The sequence below is a fragment of the Durio zibethinus genome, chromosome 7, assembly GCF_047325235.1.
Source record: "Durio zibethinus cultivar Kanyao isolate XHJ-2024 chromosome 7, ASM4732523v1, whole genome shotgun sequence".
Lineage (NCBI taxonomy): Eukaryota > Viridiplantae > Streptophyta > Magnoliopsida > Malvales > Malvaceae > Durio > Durio zibethinus.
Window position 1 is genome coordinate 15,803,612 of NC_143168.1, and position 21,037 is coordinate 15,824,648.

The 21,037-nt window shown below is 28.5% G+C and overlaps 1 protein-coding gene across 1 annotated transcript; it reads left to right on the forward strand.

Annotated features, from left to right (window-relative positions):
* The first annotated feature begins 2,759 nt into the window (after positions 1 to 2,759).
* On the forward strand, positions 2,760 to 5,696 carry LOC111278014 (receptor-like protein 7). The gene has a single exon (XM_022864454.2). The coding sequence runs from the start codon at positions 2,760 to 2,762 to the stop codon at positions 5,694 to 5,696; it is 2,937 nt and encodes a 978-aa protein (XP_022720189.2).
* Positions 5,697 to 21,037: the final 15,341 nt, after the last annotated feature.

Genomic DNA, 21,037 nt, shown 5'->3' on the forward strand with positions numbered 1-21,037 from the left:
TGATTTAAAATGCAATGAGAAAAATTTTTTGAATATGTAAAATGGATTCCAAAAATCACAGTCAACAACGCAATTTCAATTATCTTTATTTTAAATTTTTTAAATGCTTTTAGCATTATCTTTAAGCTTTTGTCGTTTTTTCAACACTATGTAGTAATTTATATGCAACAATATCATTTTCGTCACTTGCCTGGAAGGGATTTTTTTTAAAAGTGGTTAGATTTTATATATAAATTTGAGAGATTTTATTGAAATAAATTAAATTTCAGTGATGAAAATGGCAAAATTTTAAAAGTTTATTGACCGTTCGTGTAATTTATCCAATTTTATATTGCAATAATTTTTTTTTCACAAAACATAAATTATTTAATTTGTAGCAACAAATACTAGTATTGTAACAATTATCGCTTAACGTCAAATTTGTCATTATACTATAAATCTATGTTGAAGTTTACCACTATGCTTCAATTTCATTAAATATTTCGATTATAATATATATAGAATTGAAATATTTTATAAAACATTCCATTAATATGAGTGGCAAATTTCCATGTGTTTTTTTCCACATCAATTATGTTTTTCTTTTCTTTTTTAATCCAAAAATCAACACAATTTAAATTATAAAAGTCAATGACAAAATTCAACATTAACTCCTAACATAGTAACAGATGTGCCCTTAATCTCAATAAAATTTCTTGTGGTGACGTGACAATTTCGGTAGACTCAGAGGTGAAGGTAAATATAAAAAAAAGGAGGGGCTAAATAATAATTTTATCAAAAAAGAAGGGATGTAATATTATTTTTTATAGAATGAAATATTTTGCCACAAAGATATAAAAAATACTTTGAAGGGCATCACCCCTACCTGCCCCTTAGCTATGCACATGGGTAGCTCATAAAAGACAAGGATGCAAAGTCTTTTTTTTTTTTTTTAATACAACAAGAAAAGGCATGCATACCTCCATAAGTGATCAATTCTTAGGGCTGTAAAACTAATATTTTGTATAATCTTTAATCAGCATTCCACTTACATATTAATTAATCTATAAGTTTGAATAAATGTGCTGTGAAGGTGTTATTATTAACCTGAAAAGACCAAGATGTGAGGAAAGGAGACTAAAATCTATATCGAAGTCATTTTTTATGGGTCGGGAAATTGAATTTATAGACTTGACTAAGAGATTTCTTTTGGGTGCTTATATTAATAACTTTTTCTTTTGGTTTTGTAAATAATATTTTTAAAATATAGTGACCAATAATTGATTAAACATGATTTTTAATAAATAGATTGAGAAATTAGTGATTAGCAGGCTGCAATAATAGAATAGTTTTGAAAAGGTTCTATAAGAGAAAATCGATTAGTAAGATTTTCAGTGTAGGCAACCGAATGTCATATAATTACGGAATGAAAATTTGATTTTGTTTCTAATACTTTTGACAGGATAGTTGATTGCCCAGAAAAATATTTTGTTTCAAAATTACACTATACAGATAGTTGATTGCCGAGATCTGAAAAAGTGTTATGAAATAAAATTTCAATGGGGAAGTAGAATGCCCTTCACGAACATATGATACTCTTAGTTCAAAAGTTACAAGTTTTGGCTGTAATAACTAGTTTCGATTCTAATGAGTTCTAATATTTTCATAAGATGTTATTTCACTTGTAAAAAGTTGTTAATGACACCTATTGAGTTTTAAAATATGTGAATTTAATGAAAACAAAAATTAATTGAATCAATCAACACAATTAAAAACTTATAATTATCTTTCTCTCTTATTCTCATCAATAGATTATGTCATTTAGATTTCCTTTTTGTAAAAAAATAATGTATAAGTAAAATGATTTTACTGCTCATTAGAGTGTTTATTGGTTTGATTTTATTAATACAAAACAAAGTTAAACAAAGTCTTCATTATATCCTATAACTATTCAATTCATCCCGTTGCATATCATAAATGGTTTGAACGAAATAAACCTAAAAAAAAAAAAAAAATAGTATTTACAACAAGCTTTCAAGTCATATTTTCTTACGTTATGCCTTTTCCTTTTATACCCACCAAACTCGTTTATCCAAGAAAATTGTGGGATGGTTTGAACATCTGCTTTTGTACTTTTAGACTTAACTTTTAATTATGACTATAAAATGATTCTTTGACTTCAGCCAATTTAACCAAAAAAAAAATCATCAACCATGAGAATTTTGTTGGTGTGACCACAAAAAAAAAAGTAAGAGTGTATTTAATTTCCGAACAATAAAATTGCTTAGTGATTCAATAACAAAAAGAAGGTTTAAAAGTGTATTACAAGGCTTTAGTATATTAAAACGGATAAACTTTTCTTATAAGAAATGGGAAAGCATAAGTTATTTATTTTTCCTTTTTTTTTTGTTTGTAATTGCTTTTATTTTTTTACCACCACTTGCGGATAACTTATATCACATCGAATATGAATATAGATAAAGGTTTCAAGTCATTCGCCATTAACAACTTTGGTATAAGTTTGTTTAATGCTGGTGGTCCTGAATTCGCATAAGGGACCAAGTTGTAAGAATACCAAACTTTCTATATTGTTGTATATTATAACTTCGACTTAAGCATTGCTTGATGACTGGTGCATTATACCTTCTGGGTTCGAATCCCTCTTTCCTCAATTTAAAAGAAAAAATTGGTTTGACTTGGTAGGTTATAAATATTCATTCATCTTTGCCTTGAATTTTATACCATGCATTAACATTATCCAAACTCTTTGAATCACAACCATGGGGCGTTCACCAAGTGTCTATCCATTTCTATGCCTTGTTTTGTTTTGTTTTAATTTTCAAGCTACTCTTTCATCTTCATTATCATTTTCCTCTAACAAAACGACCAAACAATGCTCTCTGAAAGATAGTGCAGCGTTGATCCAATTCAAGAGCTCCTTTTCCATCAACAAAAATGCTTCCATTGAATGCATAAACCACAGCACCAAATCTTATCCTAAAACAAATTCATGGAAGAAGAGGACAGATTGCTGCTTGTGGGATGGAGTCACTTGTGACCACATAACAAGTCAAGTGATTGGTCTTGATCTAAGTTGCAGTTGGCTTTGTGGTACCATCCATTCCAATACTAGTCTTTTCCTTCTTCCACACCTGCAGAAACTCAACCTCGCCCATAATGATTTTAAGAAATCCACTATTTCTTCTAAATTCGGTATGTTTACGAGCCTATTGCATCTCAACCTCTCCACCTCAAACTTTTCAGGGCAAGTCCCATCTCAAATCTCTCATTTGTCGAAGTTGGTTTCACTTGATCTCTCTTGCAATGATCTTCATGCAATTGACAAAAATACCTTTGATGGACTTGTTCAAAACCTAACGATGGTAAGACAAATATTTCTTGTTAATTTAACCTTGTCATCCATCTGTCTTGATTCCTTGATGAATTTGTCTTCTTCACTAACTTCACTCAGTCTCAGAGGTTGTGATTTGCGAGGAAAGCTCCCAACAAGCATTTTTCATTTGCCAAACCTTAAGTTGCTTGATTTAAAGAGAAACAAAAATCTGATTGTCAATCTCCCAAAGTTTAATTGGAGTAATCCACTCGAGTATTTGAATCTGTTCCAAACTTCTTCCTCTGGAGAATTACCCAATACGATTGGCAATCTAAAGTCCTTAAAGCATTTGCAGCTTGGTGGATGCAACTTCTCAGGGGCAATTCCAGGATCATTGGGAAACCTTTCAGAACTCATTTATTTGGAACTCTCAGGTAATTGTTTTAATGGTCCAATACCATCTTCACTCACAAACCTAACACAACTCCAATTCTTGTTCATATTTGACAATCAACTCGAGGGTTCCATTCCTTCCCAAGTAAGTGCTTTTCCAAATCTAATTAGCTTGGACCTTTCCAACAACTTGCTCAACGGAACACTGCCACCCTGGTTTTATACCATTCCTTCATTAAAAGTCTTAACCATTCACAATAACCAATTGACCGGTCATATCAATGAATTCCACTACAAATCACTCACATGGATATCTTGGGGCAACAATAAACTTCAAGGTCAAATTCCAAAGTCAATGTTCGAACTTGTGAATCTAACTGATCTTGATTTGTCATCAAATAACTTGAGTGGCATTCTAAAGTTGAACGCTTTATTGAAACTCTCAAATCTTGAATGGCTAGATCTTTCATATAACTGCCTATCTTTGAACTCTAATATCAGTTCCACTCATACCTTGCCTAATCTTCAGCTTTTATTTTTGCCTTCGTTCAACATCAGTGAATTCCCAAAATTTCTAAGAGGCTCGAAAAACTTAGAGGCTTTAGACCTTTCCAACAATAGACTTTCTGGCCGGATTCCCAATTGGATGTGGGAGATAGGAACGGCCTCTTTGCAGTACTTAAATCTTTCAAAAAATAATTTGGAGGGTTTTGAGCAAATTCCATGGAAGAACATTCTAACTCTTGACCTCAGCTTCAACTTGATTCAAGGTCATCTCCCAATTTTGCCTGTCAACACCATTTTCTTATCAATCTCAAACAACTATTTAACTGGAGAGGCTTCTTCTCTTCTTTGCAATTTAAGTTCCCTTATGGTTCTTGACCTCTCTCATAATGAATTGAGTGGAAATATTCCACAATGTGTTGGAAACTTCAGCGACCGGCTTTCAGTGTTGAACCTAGGAAGGAATCAGTTTCATGGAAAAATTCCTCCAGTGTTTGGAAAGAGCTGTGGATTGAAGTATATCAACTTAAATGGTAATCATTTTGAAGGGTCGTTGCCACGATCTTTGATCAATTGCAGGAAAATAGAAGTTCTAGATCTCGCCAACAATATGATAAATGGTACATTTCCAAGTTGGTTGGAAACATTACCTGTGTTACAAGTCCTGATTTTACGGTCAAATAACTTTCATGGCTTCATAAGCAATCCCAAGAAGAGTCTTTCTTTCGGCGAGTTGAGAATTTTAGACCTCTCCAACAATGATTTCAGGGGCACATTACCGGATGGGTATATAAAATCTTTCAAGGCCTTGAAAAATCACAATGAAAATCTAGGTCCTATACGGTACATGCAGGAAGCCAAACGTTATGAATGTTTTGTTAGTTTGACAATGAAAGCTCAGCAAGTTGAAATAAAGATATCAACGATATTCACAAGCCTTGATCTCTCTCTCAACAAGTTTGATGGAGAGATTCCGGAAGTAATTGGAGAGCTAGTCTCACTTAAAGGACTCAATCTTTCTCATAATAACCTTGGTGATCATATTCCACCATCAATGGGAAATTTGATAAATCTTGAGTGGTTAGACCTCTCCTCAAACAATCTAACCGGACAAATTCCCAAGGAATTAGAAAATTTGACATTCCTATCCAGCCTAAATCTTTCTTGCAACCAACTTGAAGGACCAATTCCCTTAGGCAAGCAATTCAACACATTTGAAAACGAGTCATATAAAGAGAACAAAGGGTTGTGCGGGTTCCCAATGTCAAAAGCTTGTAACAATGAAGAGACAAGGCAACCACCTTCGTCAATGACCTTTCAAGGTGATTCAAAGCTGGCATATGACTTTGGCTGGAAAGTTGTGTTAATGGGATATGGGTGTGGAATGGCACTTGGTTTGGCAATTGGATATGTTGTCTTTAAAATGGGAAAACCTAAATGGTTTGTGAAGTTGGTTGAGGGTACACAACACCAAAAAGCAAAATAGTCGAAGAAAAAAGCTCCCAGAAGCAAATGATCAAGAGAATTTTGGTGTATTTATTTACTTTTGTACTTAAGCAGCATAATTGTTTTTGCTCTCCGCTATGACCTAGCCTAGTATCTGCTTTCGGTCTTTGTAACCCTTTGGATAGTTAATTAATAAATAATCTTATTTTTTGCGAGATTAATTAATAATAATTATAGTAAAAAAATGTATAATGTTAACTAAAAAAAATCAAAATTTTCTCAATAGTGTCAATAGTGTCAGAGTTGGATTCAGGACCTTAAGCCTTGAGTGTGAACCTTAATAGTAATTTAAAAGACAAGAAAAATAATCAAAATTTAAGTATTAATTAAAAAAATAAAATTTAATTCATAACTTAACTTAATTGATTTGTACAATCATTTTTAAAATATTATATTCAACATATTTAAATTTTAAATTTTAACATTTATAATTTATTTTTTTATTCTCAAGCGGACATAGGCCACTTATGTAAAAATAAAGGCAAAAAATTTTTTATTTTTTGTTTTGTACGTAAGAGTAAAAGTATAAGATTAGATAAGGAAGTTGCATATAATGTAATTTAAACTTAAATTTATTAGATATCAATTTTTAAAAATAATTATATGAATCAATTAAATTAAAGTTATAATATAATATTATTTTATTCAAAATTTTTTTTGAAACCATCGAAATTAGATTCAATTTTCATTTTAAGAATTTTGATTGTAATTGAATTTTGTATTAAATTCGACGTTCCGAATTAATAGTCAAATTTTGTTAAGCTGAAGTTTGATTTTTGGATATAAAATCTGATTTGTTGATTGGATCTTATCTTAGAACCCAAATCCGAATGGAAGTTGGGATTTTTATTTTAAGCCTCTAAACTGTAAAATTCCATTGCTTAGGCCTTGGGATTTATTTTAGGTTATTGAATTGCTTCGGGTCTTTTATGTTTGGATTCGGTCCGGCAGACCAATTAAAGTTAATGGGTTTTTTTTTTTTTTTTCTTTTATTTGTTTAATAAAATTCCAAAAAAATAAAATAAAATAATTCCAAAAATCATTTTTTTTTAAAATAAAAAATCCAAAAAATCATATATTCAGAGAAAAATATTTTTTAAAGGAACTAAGGATCGAAATCATGAAACTTTAGGTGATTTTGGAAAACAAAAATAAAAAATCAGAGAAGGAAAAATCACAAAGGTCAGAAACGAAGAATGAAAAATCGAAAATTTGCGGAAAGTTTGGATCCAAGATGAAAGCTTAAAGGAAAGTCAAAGAACACAGAGAACCCAGGCTCGGGAAAATTAGAATCAAGCAATCACAATCAAATCTGCATCGGTTTCTCAAAAATTTTTCTTTAAATAAAATCAAGATTTTTTTGGCAAAAGAACCCTATATAACAGCCACAACATATAGACAACAGGAAGCATAATCCACGTCAACACGCAGTGATCAGAAAACAACACAAAGAATCAAACACAGTGCAAACACAATTTTCAGCCAAAAAAATCGCAAAGGGAAAAGTTTTCTGGGATTTCGTGTTGTGAGATTTTTCATGGGATTTGCTTTAAATCAATATTTGTTAAGAGGAGAGTGATAGGAAGAATCTCTTTTGAATCTGGGTAGTTATAATGGTAATAAACGGTGACTAGAAAAGGGTATTTCAGTTTTTGGGTTTAGATTTAGGTCTTCAAGGGAGTTTTTTTTCGAGATTTTGAATTGAGAAAGGACGCGAGGGGATTGAGAAGATTTAAAGGGAATTTTTTTAGGTTTTTCGATCACCAGCGACGGCATGTACCGGCGACAGACGACAGACGACAGCGACGCGGCAGAGTATAACCGAGTTCTGGGGAATTTTTTAGCATTCTTTGATTTTTTTCGTTTGAATCTCAGAGAAAGAAGGAAGAGAGAAATGTTGAACATAGAAAGAGAGGGAAGAAGAGGAGAAATGTTCTTAAAGAGATTTCGTTATTTATACCAGGTTCAAAATTACGTATTTTTGGTGGACGGATCCTAGGCCACCTGCGCTTGACCCGCGCTCAGACCCGGTTCTGACCCACCCGTATGTACTGACCATTTTTTATTGTTTTGTTTTATGACTTTTTTTTTAATTTTAATGCATGTTTAGGTTTTTAATTTAGAGATATATTTTAATTATTTGATAAAATTAAAACATTTTTATTAGTTAGAAAAATAAATAAAATTTTTGAAATCACAAATAATTGATTATCTTATAAATTTTTAAGTGAAGAAAATATTTCTAAATGAGATTTAAATGGTAAAAATTTTAGATATATATAAAAAATAAAATAATAAAAACAGAAAAATTAGAAATAAAAACATTATAAAATATTTAATCAATCCAATAATGAAAATTTTTTTAAAAAATAAATAAAATTTTTGAATACTCTTAAAATTAAAAAAAATTTAAATTTTTGTCAAAATGAAAAAAAAAAAAAAACCTAAATTTCTTTCTAATATTTTAAATGATAAAATTTAAGAAAATAAAATGATGAAAAGGATCTCTTTTAACCAATACAAGTTTAGGATGATATAAAATTAATTAGAACTATGTTTGGATAGACATTATGGAAATGTTAATATCTTTCACACAATAATTGTATTCTTGACCCTAATTATAAGATGTAAGCTAAAACTTATTTTTTTTTAAGAATTTTAATTAAGCTTAAAAATTCTTTAGGTAGAATAAATTCATTAATCATATTTACATAAAAAAAATTAATAATAATTTCATGATTTATGTTTAATAGTCGAATTCTCGAACTTATACATCTTAACTCAAAGGCGTAAAATTATACCTTTTAAAACATAAAAAAAATTATCATACGTGGAAGAAGAAAAAAGAAAATTTAAATGCATAATCAATTTTATGTAAAGATTTTTGTTTGCTAAAAATGTGTAAAGATTTAATAATGGGGTAAACTTTACATGAATCTCCTGAGGATTTCTCATTTACAATCTTATGATTGACTTACATTACTAAAAGGGATAACGGTGAAATGACTATCTTTGACCGCAAATTTGCAAAATTTTGCCATCAAACACCTGCAAAATCTTTGAATCAAAATTATAATCCCATAACAACTATTAAAGAACAAACATCCCATGTCTATAATTTCAAAAGAAAACAAGAAATATTCAAGTCTCTTTCTCCGCTTGCTCCATTTTTCCAACAACCACAGTACTAAAGCAAAGATCGCCTTCAAAATGAATTTTTTTACGTAAACATACAAAACTAAAAAGAAAAGAAAAACTTAAATTTAAAATCATAAAAGGTGAAAAGGAAAATGAAAACACAACTTAAAAAAAAATTTATACCGTTACCACAGTGTTAGCTTAAAAACCCCGACATGCTCATACAAAGAGAGGAAGAAAGTCTCACTCTTGATGGTCTTAATTGACCCTCTCGCCTCTGGAATGTTAGGGTAATCTTCAACGTCGTGGGCCGTTTCAAATAAGATTTCAAGAACCTCACCGGGAACACCTGATTTCCGCAAACCATTTCTCAATACAGAAGCAAAACATGTTCACACAAACAAAAGTTTTGACTTGAAATAAAAGAACAAGCAAATGAATTGAAATTTGAAATAAAAGAATACAAAACTAGATACAGAAAATAGACTAAAAAGAACCTATAGCATTCACCAAAACAAATCCAATAGAGGCAATAAAACCCAACAATCAAACACAATCAAACAATCGGAAGGGAAAACCCATAAACAATTAGCGAAGTAAAAACAAATTTGAATTGTTTTTCTCGGCTTAGGATTTATAATTTCTAAGGGTTTCTGTTTAGTTTCTAGAATAGGGATAAGTAGAGGGATTCTTTAACGGGTTTCGGTTTGCATGGATGGCGGTGAGAAGGTGTCTTCAGGCTAGAATTGAGGATCGACGCGGTACTGGTGGAAGAAACTGGCTAATTTTTGGAATTGTTGGTGGTTGGCGTCTGGGATTTTAGAGCATTTACAACATGTTTGGATTGAGATAAAGAGAGAGAAAGGAAAGCAAAATAATGGAAAGGAAACAAAAAGAAATGAAGAATCCTCTCCCTTGATTGTATATGACATAAATAAAAATAAAGGAAAGAAGGTACGAATAGTTCTCACTGGTTGTCCTCAATTTTCTTTTTTTTTTAATTATTTAAAATTGGAAGAAAAGGAAGGGAAAGGAAAAGCATAAAATTTTTAAAATATAAATTAATTATTATATTTTTATTAATTTTTTTAAATTAAAAGTATATATTTCAAATTTTAAAATTAGATTGAAAATACAAAATATTATTTATCAATAAATTTAGTCTCTAATTTTTTTTTTTTTTTATGAATTCTATAAATTTTATTGTTGATTATTTTTATGAAGAAATAAAGAAAAATTAAAAACATGAAATACGTTAACATAAACATATAAATATTATAATAAAAACAATGATTATCAAAGGTTATAATTGAAAAAAAAATATAATAAATCATTTCCTTCTCTTTTCATTATTTAACCAAACAATGATTAAGATTCCTTTTTTTTTTTTTTATTAATTTTAATTATCCAAGCAAAAGGTATAGATATCATTTTCCTTTCCTTTAAAAAACCTTCCATTCCTTTCCTTTGCTTTCTTTTCCTTTTTTTTACTAATGTTTATCCAAACATAATGTTAGAGGTAGAAAAATGCATAGAAAAAGAAAGTTGAAATTAAAATGAAGTGGAATGCTTGAAAAAAAAATTATTCTAAAATCAATAGCCTGAAAAGGTATTTTTTTGGGATTTCACAAAAATCTGCATCAAATTTGATACTGTTTCTTTTTTAGTAACAATATTAAACTCATAGATGACAATTTGAAATACGAAACAATGAAATGATATGAAAATAATATGAATAAAAAATATGAAGATAATATGATTTAAAATTTTAGAAAAACTATAAATAGGTTTAATAAAATCATAGAATTGTATTTTATATTTTTGTATCGATACGAACTGTAACACATAATTTTCGTATAAAATACGATATTAATATAATATTTTATAAGATACGATGACACGAATTGTCATATCTAAATTTTAAACCCCAGAGTTATAATTGGGAAAAAAATTTTATAGAGGTTGTAATTGAAAAAGTGATAGACTTGTCAATTTTAGCTCGAACTTAAAAAATTTGTTCAACTCACTCAAATAAAAATCTTACCTAACCTAATTTGATCATAAAAAGTTAATAATTTAAACCCGCTCAAACAAAAATTGAAAACAACCCCAATCTAAATCAACTTGAATCCAAAACAGTCCGAACTCAAATTGGCCTGAATTTAAAATGACTCGAAACCTAAATAACCCACCCGAATTGCTCAAAATCAAAATGGTGCAAAAAAGTTAATTGGAAATAACTTGAAATTAAATTAAGTATAATTTTATTTAAAACATTAATTTAATAAAAATAATAAATATAACACAAATAAAAATAATAAATATAACCCGAATGATAGTTTATTAAAATTATTTAAAATATCAAATTAATATATATTTTAATATCAAACTAATATAAATTATATATGTGTGTTATGTTACTTATAAAAATTTTTATAATTTATAATATGATTTAAAATAAAATTATATATTTTTAATTATCATGGGTATACATATCAATGTATCATTCAGAATAAATTATACTTTTTTATAAATTATATATAGATATCAACTATAATATGATTTAGAATAAAGTATAAAAATAAGTTATTGATTTGTGTATATACATTATGTTTATGTTATAATTATATTATTAATTTTTAATCATGTAATTTATGATAAATTATATAATGAGTTATAATTATACCAAAATCCAAAATAATAACCAGTTAAATAATGAGTTACAATTATACTGAAATGATTATTTATATTGTAGTTATATAACTAATATAAAAAATAATATATTGAATGTATATCATAATTAAATGTTTAAAATAATTTTTACATAATTATATTAAATATGTTTTGTGCATTATAATTAAAAGTTTAAATAGTTTTTATATATATTAAATTATAATAAATATAAAAAAAACTATTAAATGTGTTAAACATGACAAACATGTTTCGCATGTCTTCTACTTGTGCTTGTATAGCATAGTTTAATTAAACATATATTTTTATATCTTATACTTGTCAAAACTTATGCTGACACAGTTAATACGAACACATTTTTCTAAAATGCATATGGTTTTTTGTTGTGCCATATTGGTGCAATATCATTGTGTTGTATTTAAATTTGTTATGTCTAATAAAATCATATTTTTTTCATTTATAGAAAAATTAACTTTATTTTAAAGCTTAGAAACTATAGTATTTATATTTATTTTTAAAATATTATTTTTTACTTTTAATAAAATCTGACTCAAACTTAATCAAATAGTTTGTTAAATTTAATTTAATTTGATTTTAAAAATTAATAAATTGACCCCGTACCTAAAAGATCTAAACCCAAATAATCTGAATATCAAACTCAAAATAGTCGAACTAAAATGACTTGAACCTAAATTGGTCCAAACCAAAAATGACCTAAACCCAAAACAACTTAAAATAAAAATGACTTAGCCCAAAATTAACTCAAGTTTTTTATGATCCAAAATAACTCAAACTAAATTAACCTGACCCAATTGACAAATCTACTATATGGGTGTATGTAATGTTTACCCTTGATAATTTAACTTTTGTTAATTGGTTTTTCTATTATTAGCATATATAAATAGAAATCGATAAAGACTATAATTATTATTAATTTGCTTATTTAATTCATCGAAGAGAAGTGAGGGATGTGGTAAGTTTTTTATACCATTTTTTAATATTCCTAGCAAATCTTTGTTGATGACTCCTTCAATATCATGAAATTCTTCACCTATCATTATTTATTATTTGAGTTTTTGCCATTGAAAGAATATAGAATATGTTGTTACTTTCTTGTGCGTGGGTTAATTCATCAATCAATTTTTAGAGGAAAAATATGATTGGAGGTATGCTTTTCCTCCTCACTCTCATTAACTAAATCAAGTTTTTATATGAACTTTAATATAGGAAAATTGAGATTTTTCTTTGAAATTATCAATTCATTTCATTCCTCTTATTTTACTCATTTTCTCAGGTTTACATTTCATCATCTTTCAAACATGCCCTCATGAGTAACAATAAGAGTCAAGTTTTGCTTTAATTCAAGCAGACCCTTTTTATTGATAACATTGCCTCATTTTCTTACAATCCAAGCTATGGCACCACATCTTTTCTTTAGAAAAATTCATACAAGGAAAATATAGATTGTTGTTTATGGGATATAATCACTTGTGATAATGTTACTGATCATGCACTTGGCCTAAATCTTAATTTTAGTTGGCTTTATGATACCATTATTTGTATATATAACCAAGAAAATGTTTTCTTAAGTATATTAATATGAAAACATTGTTTTAAAATCATTTAGTATGCATTTGTATTGAAAAATGAAGTTTGGAAGTGTAAAATAAGCTTAAAGTGAAGTATGGTATAGGTAGTTGAATACATTTTCAACTACCTTACAAAATTATATAGGGTATCAAAATGCATAAGTGGGCATCCTAATGCTCATAGTCTATTTGGAAAAAATACCTAAGGCATTCAAATGCCTTCTTGAGAAAGTTAAAAAAATATATTCGTTGGACATATTTTTTCATCCCAAAAGAGGTGTTACTTCATCCAAATAATGCCTATTCATGGAGAGATGTTTAAGACACCTTTTTGGGCGTATAAATATTTCTTTAACATTCATTTAACTTTTTATTCAATTCCTTCTTAAAATAGATGAATTGTTCTCTTGCACTCTTTTTTCTTGGTTTATGGTTCATGTGATTTCAAGCACTTAAAATGGAACCATTTTCTTCTTCAATTTAAACATTATACCTTAGGAATAAAATTTCCAAAAGTCCATTTGTATTGTAATGGGGAACCTATTATCCTTAAGATAGCTCCTTGAAAATGCTTTGTTTAGAGCCTCATTCCTTATTCTCCATTGTTGAATTATTGCCATAACTATATTCATTTACAACAATTTAAGAATAATATACTTCTCTAATGGTAATGTTTGCATTCAAACCAGATGCACAAAGTGGAGAAACTTGAAAAGTTCAAATGGATTGAATTACAAGCATTAAAGCATAAAAATCTACTACTAAATCAGCTTTTTGAAAGTGGCCTTGTTTTCATGAATGCTATCTATAAAAGGTAATTAAGGATGAACAATTTACAACAAAACAACAAAAATGGATTGAAAATGATTACTTTTTTGTTTAGCAAACCTTTAAACACTCAATAACTCACTCTTTAATGTGTTTCACAAACACAATACAACATGGGATCTTAGGCATGCTATACAAAAAAAAGGTATGATAATGAGGATATTGGGAACAAATCCTTTCTTGTGAATTAGATATGTTGATTATAAAATGACAAAATATAAACCTATCATTAATCAAGCAAATAAATTAAACGATATTGCAATTGAGTACAACAATGCTACAGAACCAATTTTTGAAACTTTTCAAGTGTCTACCATCATTGATAAGTTACTTCCATCTTGAAAAGATTATCAAAGGTATTTAAAACACAAAAAAAGGTAAATTAACTTTGATGGAGTAGTTAAGCATATCCAAATTGAAAAGTGTAACTTGAATGAAAGATGAAACTTCTAATGCAAAAAACAACAATGTGCATAACCTTGAAGGTCCCGATTCATTATTTTTTTTAAGAGAAAAAACAAAAGGTAGAAAAACTCTTCTACAAGAAAGAGAAAGTTTAGCAAGCTTAGAAAATATTTCAAGAAGAAAAATGATCCTTGCTATATGTTTGGAAATAGTTGACACTTTACAAGATTATGTCATCTTCATAGAGGTAAGAAAAATGAAACCAACATAGCTATCGAAAATGACATGATTGATATGGTCACTATAACTCTATTAGTTGAAAACCAAAAAAATTGATGGCTTGACACTGATACAACATGTCTTGCACTTCTTTTAAGGGTGTCTTCATGACCTATGAAGAAGCAAAGAATGACAAATTAGTCTTCATGGGGAACTCATCCACTTGCAAGGTCATTGGTAAAGGGGCTATGAAACTTTTTATTACTTTTGATAAGGTTACTTTGCAAGATGTATATCACATTGCTAATTTTAAAAATAGCTTAATTTTCGTTAAAAAACTTAATGATAATGGTTTCAAGGTTCTATTTGACTCTTAAAAAGGGACAATTTCTAAAAAATGATCATTTGTTGGAAAGAGATATGTTAAAGATCATATATATGTTCTTAATATTAGTAAAGATGTTTTTAGTTATGTTTATAATATGAATTATTTTAATTGTTTGTGGCATTACAAACTAGGACATATTAATTGTCTACTCATTATTTATTTCCTAAATTATCTTCTATTTTTAATACAAACACACATGAATGCTATGCTTAAGCAAAGATTACAAAATTCACTTTTAAATTACTTTTCAAAACAAACTCTTTATTAGAATCAGCTCATACCAATTTATGTGAAAACGATGATGTTTTAACTAGAAGAAAAAAAGATATTTTATTACTTTTATAGATGATTTTTCAAAATATGCTTATATTTTCTTATTAAGAACTAAAAATGAAGTTTTTGAAAAATTCAAGATTTTTAATGAAGAAATTGAAATTTTGACAAACAAAAAGATTAAAAGATTTTGGTTTGATAGCGGTGGTCAATACATGTAGAAAGAGTTTATTGCATTTTGTAATGAACATGAAATTGTTCAAGAAATTTCTACTCCTAACACTCAACACAAAATTGAGTAGCAGAAAGTAAAAAAATAAAATTTGCTTGAAATAGTAAGTATTATTGCATACTTGTTTGCTTTTTTAAGTTTTTAGGGTGAAACTTTGTTTACAGCATGTCATGTTTAGAGAATTTGACAATAAAAGATGCTAAAAATCATGAGTTAGAAAAAGAATTGTTAAATGAGTTATTTGAGCATGAGCGTGAAAATGATATTGGTAATTACACATATTTGAATAATCATGTTAGTAAAAATCATGACGGTGCATCTAATAATGCATCTATTGATATTAAATTGAGGAAAACCAAAAAAAAAAAATGAATTAAAATGAATTTAAGACCAAACATGTATATTTATATGACAAATGAGGATGCTAAAACTTTTTAAGAAGCTATGAACATGCATGACTCCATATTATGGTAGAAAGCTATGGATGATAAAATCAAATCCTCAGTTGATAATAAAACATGGTCTTTAGTAGATCACCACCTAACACTAAACCTATTAACTCCAAGTGTGTTTTAAAAAATAAATTCAAAACCGATGGTAGTATTGAAAAAGACAAAACAAAATTAGTAGCCAAAGGTTATAGCTAAAAAGAAAGTCTAGCTTACTTTGAAACTTTTTTCTTCAATCACCAAGTTTACTTGAATAAAGGTGATGTTTGCTATACCTTCAATTACAATTAAAGTCATTAAATGGATGTAACATTCCTTAATGGTTAACTAGATGAAGAGATTTACATCCAACAATCGAAAGGTTTTGTGGTTCAAGGACAAGAACACAAGAAATCTAAACTTAACAAATCTCTTTATGGCCTTAAACAAGGGCCTAGGCAATGGTATAAGAAATATAAAAATCTTTGTGTGTCTTTTTTTACCAATAAAAAAGCATAAAAAATCTGTCACTATTGAATTTTCAACCCAAAATTTTCTTTCAAAAGCCAAATAACTTTTAGCAACACAATTTAGCAAATTTATCCCTTTTACTTGGTTGCACTCTAGAATAAGTGCTTCCATCAAGTAACTCATGTGATGCTGATCAACACCCTTTATTCTTAAAACTTCATCACTGTCCAAATGTGACTTTAATAAACTCATGACCATGTTGTAACATCCTCCAAGTCAACTCTCACAAATTAACATCATCAAAGATAATCCATGCATGGTCTTGGCCATAAGACTGGGTAGGTATCCTCCATCGTTCATCCTTATTTTAAGGTTTTTAAAGTCATTGACAATCTTCTCTCTTCATAAGTGACCTTGATTCCATGATATTTTCATTGACCTACACAAATGACAAAATGACCAAGTTTAGGAAAATTTACAAAATTTGCTAAAAAACAAGCTTAAAATTAAGTAAATAATGATGAAATTCATGCAATAAGACCTAAGATAATTCTATAAAATATACAATTATAACATCCCCGAACTTAATATTTTGCTTATTTTCAAGCAAAATCAAAATCAAGCTATGAGTCAATTCTACTTCTTATGATCAATTGTTAATGATTGCCTTGAAAATTGTAGAATCACTATAGTTTAAAGTAAATATAAACATGTAATAATCACAAAAGTCATCCTAGACCATGTATCAATTTAATTAAATGAGCATTGTGTATGCATTATTCTTCACATATCATCTAGTTGTGAATATACAATTAAGGAATTAACAAAGCATTAGCAAAAAGCACCTATATTCTATATGTTCACCTTTCACACCCCTCTCCACTAATGTATACTATCACTAAATTAAAGAGCCTTAGATCTTTATAAGCTTATAACGTTAGGTTGGGGTAAAAATAGGATAAAAGAACATTTTAGGTTCAAATACCTTAATCATGCATGACTAGTTTAGGACCATTTTGATTTTGCATGAGTAATAGCATTTTCAAACATAAACAACCCTTCCCCAAACTTGAATTTTACTTCTTTCTTTATTTTTCCACACTTTTTTCTTTTTTTTTCTTTTTCTTTCTATTTTTGCACACAATTTTTTAAAATTTTTAATTTTTTTAACAATTCTTCTACCCTTACATATGTAGCATAACTTTCTAATTTGACATGAATGATCCATATGAATAAAAGGGTAAAAAAAGAAAATGAAACATGAAAATGAAGTATATGGTTATCATGTGGGTGTATAAACAAATGAAGGATAATAAAGCTCAAATAAGGTGACTAAGGGTATATATATACATTAAACTTGGCTTGAAAGGCTTAATTGGTCGAAGGATGATTTAAATCCTCTCCCTAATTAATGTAATCCTGTAATTATATTAACATTTCCTAAATGACATGTAAATCAATTATCAAAATATATAATCACAAATGAATACTAACAATCAAATATCAACAATTACTAGGAATAATCTTATGCTTCACACAACATTTACTATTTTCCTATAGCTATATCCAAGGTCAACCATAGTATCATCACCAATTAACCAAAGAAAGTATACTAATAAATCAAAGCCAAACTCAATTTAGTTCAAAACTTGTAAAAAATTTTGAAAATTTGGAAAATTTGGGCACAATTTTTTTTCCTGTAAACTAAAAAGATTACATTGTCCTCAATGTGCAGGCAAGTAATAGTTAAGCATAAAAGGGTCTAAATACTTTCTTGACATGACTAAGGCTTTCATTGAAGTTGCAAGATTGATACAGTTCTTTTTACAAACATAAAAGATATAAACAAACATGAGAAAAAGTAAATAACAGAAAGAAATAACATAAATAAATAAAGAAAAAACTTGGGTTGCATCTCAAGAAGCGCTAAATTAAAGTCTATAGCTCGACACTCATAATCAAATTAAAACAAGGTTAGAAATGCCCATAGTAATTACACCACACTTACTTCCTGCATCCAACCATTTAATCATTTTTTTCATCACCTTATTCACGAGAAACTCTATAGTAAACTAAAGCATGCCAGTGGGTGGTGCAACAGTAGTGGAAAAAAGTATCAAGCTATCAAAAATCTCATGTCTCTTACTTGAGGATTTAGATATGAGGGTCTTAATTTAAGCCCGAGGGCCAATGGTATCTCCATGACCATTTCATGATGGAATGTAAATCATTTCAAGGGGGAATTTAAAATAAGTAAGAGCTTGTAAGCTAACATCCACTATTCCTAAATCACCACCCTCTTCATTTGGCACATCAAATTCAAACTTGGTATATATAAAGGTTGTAAACTTAATAAGAGTTTCGTTGATAATTGATTCATTCATTTCTTTTAAGAGTTTTTGTAAGAAATCCTTTATAAAGTGCTCTTAGTTGAGTAGCTCATCATCACCCATTTCTTCTAAAAAAATTTCTTAAAAAATTTCCTCTATAATTCTTTCTTCCCTATTTCCTACTTCATTAATTAAAAAAATCAACAATGACATTTAAATTTTATTGCTAAAATTGCTAAGGGACTAAGATGGGTAACCTGTATGGTTTAAACTTGCTAGAGCTAAGCTTAAAAGACTTACCTTATTGGCAACTATGAGCACTACCTTCTTGAATAAGCATTCTATAAGGTAAGAGAAAATCCACTTTCTCTTTTATTTTTATTTCTTTTTACTTATAACAAGCTCTATAAGTGCAACATTAAGGATTGTCCTAATAGGGTCACTAATCGGATATCTACTACTCTCAAGGTAAATTACTTTACAATGTTCTTTTCCTTTCTTCTTGTGATAGGTTCAATATTGCTAGAGGAGGTATCTTAAGAGGAGTTGCTAATAAATTTGGCCATTTGCCTTTTGCATTTCAAGATTTTAATGCTAGCAACCTAGTTTTAAAAAAAAACACTGCATAACCTTGAATAAGGTTTTCTTTATTTATAAACATATTGTTTTAGGATTGCAACATTGAGGAAAACATCATTTCTAGAGAGTTTTTCTTTTCATGAGATAAAGATGATAGTGGTGTATGTTGAAAAGTTGAAGGAAAATAAGGGGTTGTATGGGTTTAAAACTTGATGATTCTCCTTAATTGCTAGCACAAAAAAGGTTAAAAGGGTTTTTCTAACCAAAAGGAGATGTTGGGGAGTAGGGTTCATTTTGTTGCATAATAGGCAAAGCAATGGAGTAAACAAGCTCTAACCTAATGGGGCATCTATTAGTGGAATGCTTTCCCCCACAAACATTACAACAAGAAAATAAACTAATAAAATGGACAATGATAGGTACTAGGCTAAATCCTATGGCTTTGACTTTTTTAGCTAAATTTTCAATTTGGGAAGTCATTATACTGCCTTTACAAATATATGATCTAAAAAATAATGGTTGAATAGAATATAAAAGAAAAATCAACTAAACAAAAATTGTAAACCAGAATTGGCAAAAAATAAACAAAAGCTATAAACAAAATTTTTGTTTGACTCCTATTGATGAACAAATGAATCTTTATGTAAACTAATTGAAAAACTAATTAAGGCACTCAATGAAGAATCAAATGGTAGAATAAAGCATGCAGAAAATTATAGAAACAAATGAACAAAAACTAGATTGCATTTGGCATGTATTGCAACAACATGAAATTTCAAAAGTAAAAATTCAATCACCAATGATCTGCTAGAAAAGAACTTCACTTAAGCTAAAGCAATAGCCTAAATCAACAAGAAAATAGCATAAATCAACAAAGAAACAGCTTAACAAACTCAATTTTAAAAACAATGCAGAATCTAAAAAAATAATATATGTTCAATAAAAATTAACCAAATAGCACTTTAAAATGTGAAATAAATAGCACAAAATTAAATTAAGGTAACAAGTAGAAACCAAGATCTAAGGAAGAAAAGAGTACAAACAAATCGCAAAAGTGGAGAGAAGTCCACACCAAATTTGTTGGATCAAAACTGGAATTGTACTATCACTGCATCCAGTCGGATCTTTCAAGCTTAATTTAGAACATTATGGTGCTAGTCTGAAGCTGAATTTTTAACTGTTATAGCTAAATATTTAGAAAACTATGAAAAAAATTGAGCAAAAACAATGAAAATTTGATAAAGATATGCTTCAAAAACTATATGTATATCAGAGTTGGCAAATTCAAAAATAGTTTTGTATATCAATGAAAATCAATAGTTTAAGCTAGAAAATGATTTCAAATGCAAATATTATTGAAAGATTCTAAAAGAACACTTAAAAACACTTAAAAAACAATAAGATTGCAATGAAATTCAAAGGAAAAATGCTAGAAATAAATATGTTTGGTAGCTAAGAAAATAAAAAGTGCAGAAAGAAAATGTCGAAAAGTAAAGAACTAAAAATCTAAATCCTAATCTAACTCCTCTAATTGCCAACCTTTTCCCCCTTATTTATAGTCAAAGGGGAAGAGCTTAAGGTTTAAAAAAAATCTAGAAAAGTCTCCCAACAAAGGGGCTTCTAAAGCCTTTCTTTTTCCTTGGTGCTCACTTCTGGTGCATTGGTGCTTGTTCTAGTTGTTTGGCTGTTTAATGCCTATTCTTTTTACAAAATTGCAAACTAATTTCACTTGTATTTGATGAGTCACAAA

What these genes read in the sequence shown, in the direction of transcription:
- LOC111278014 (XM_022864454.2), top strand. Translation starts at nt 2,760, where the DNA reads ATGGGGCGTTCACCAAGTGTCTATCCATTTCTATGCCTTGTTTTGTTT.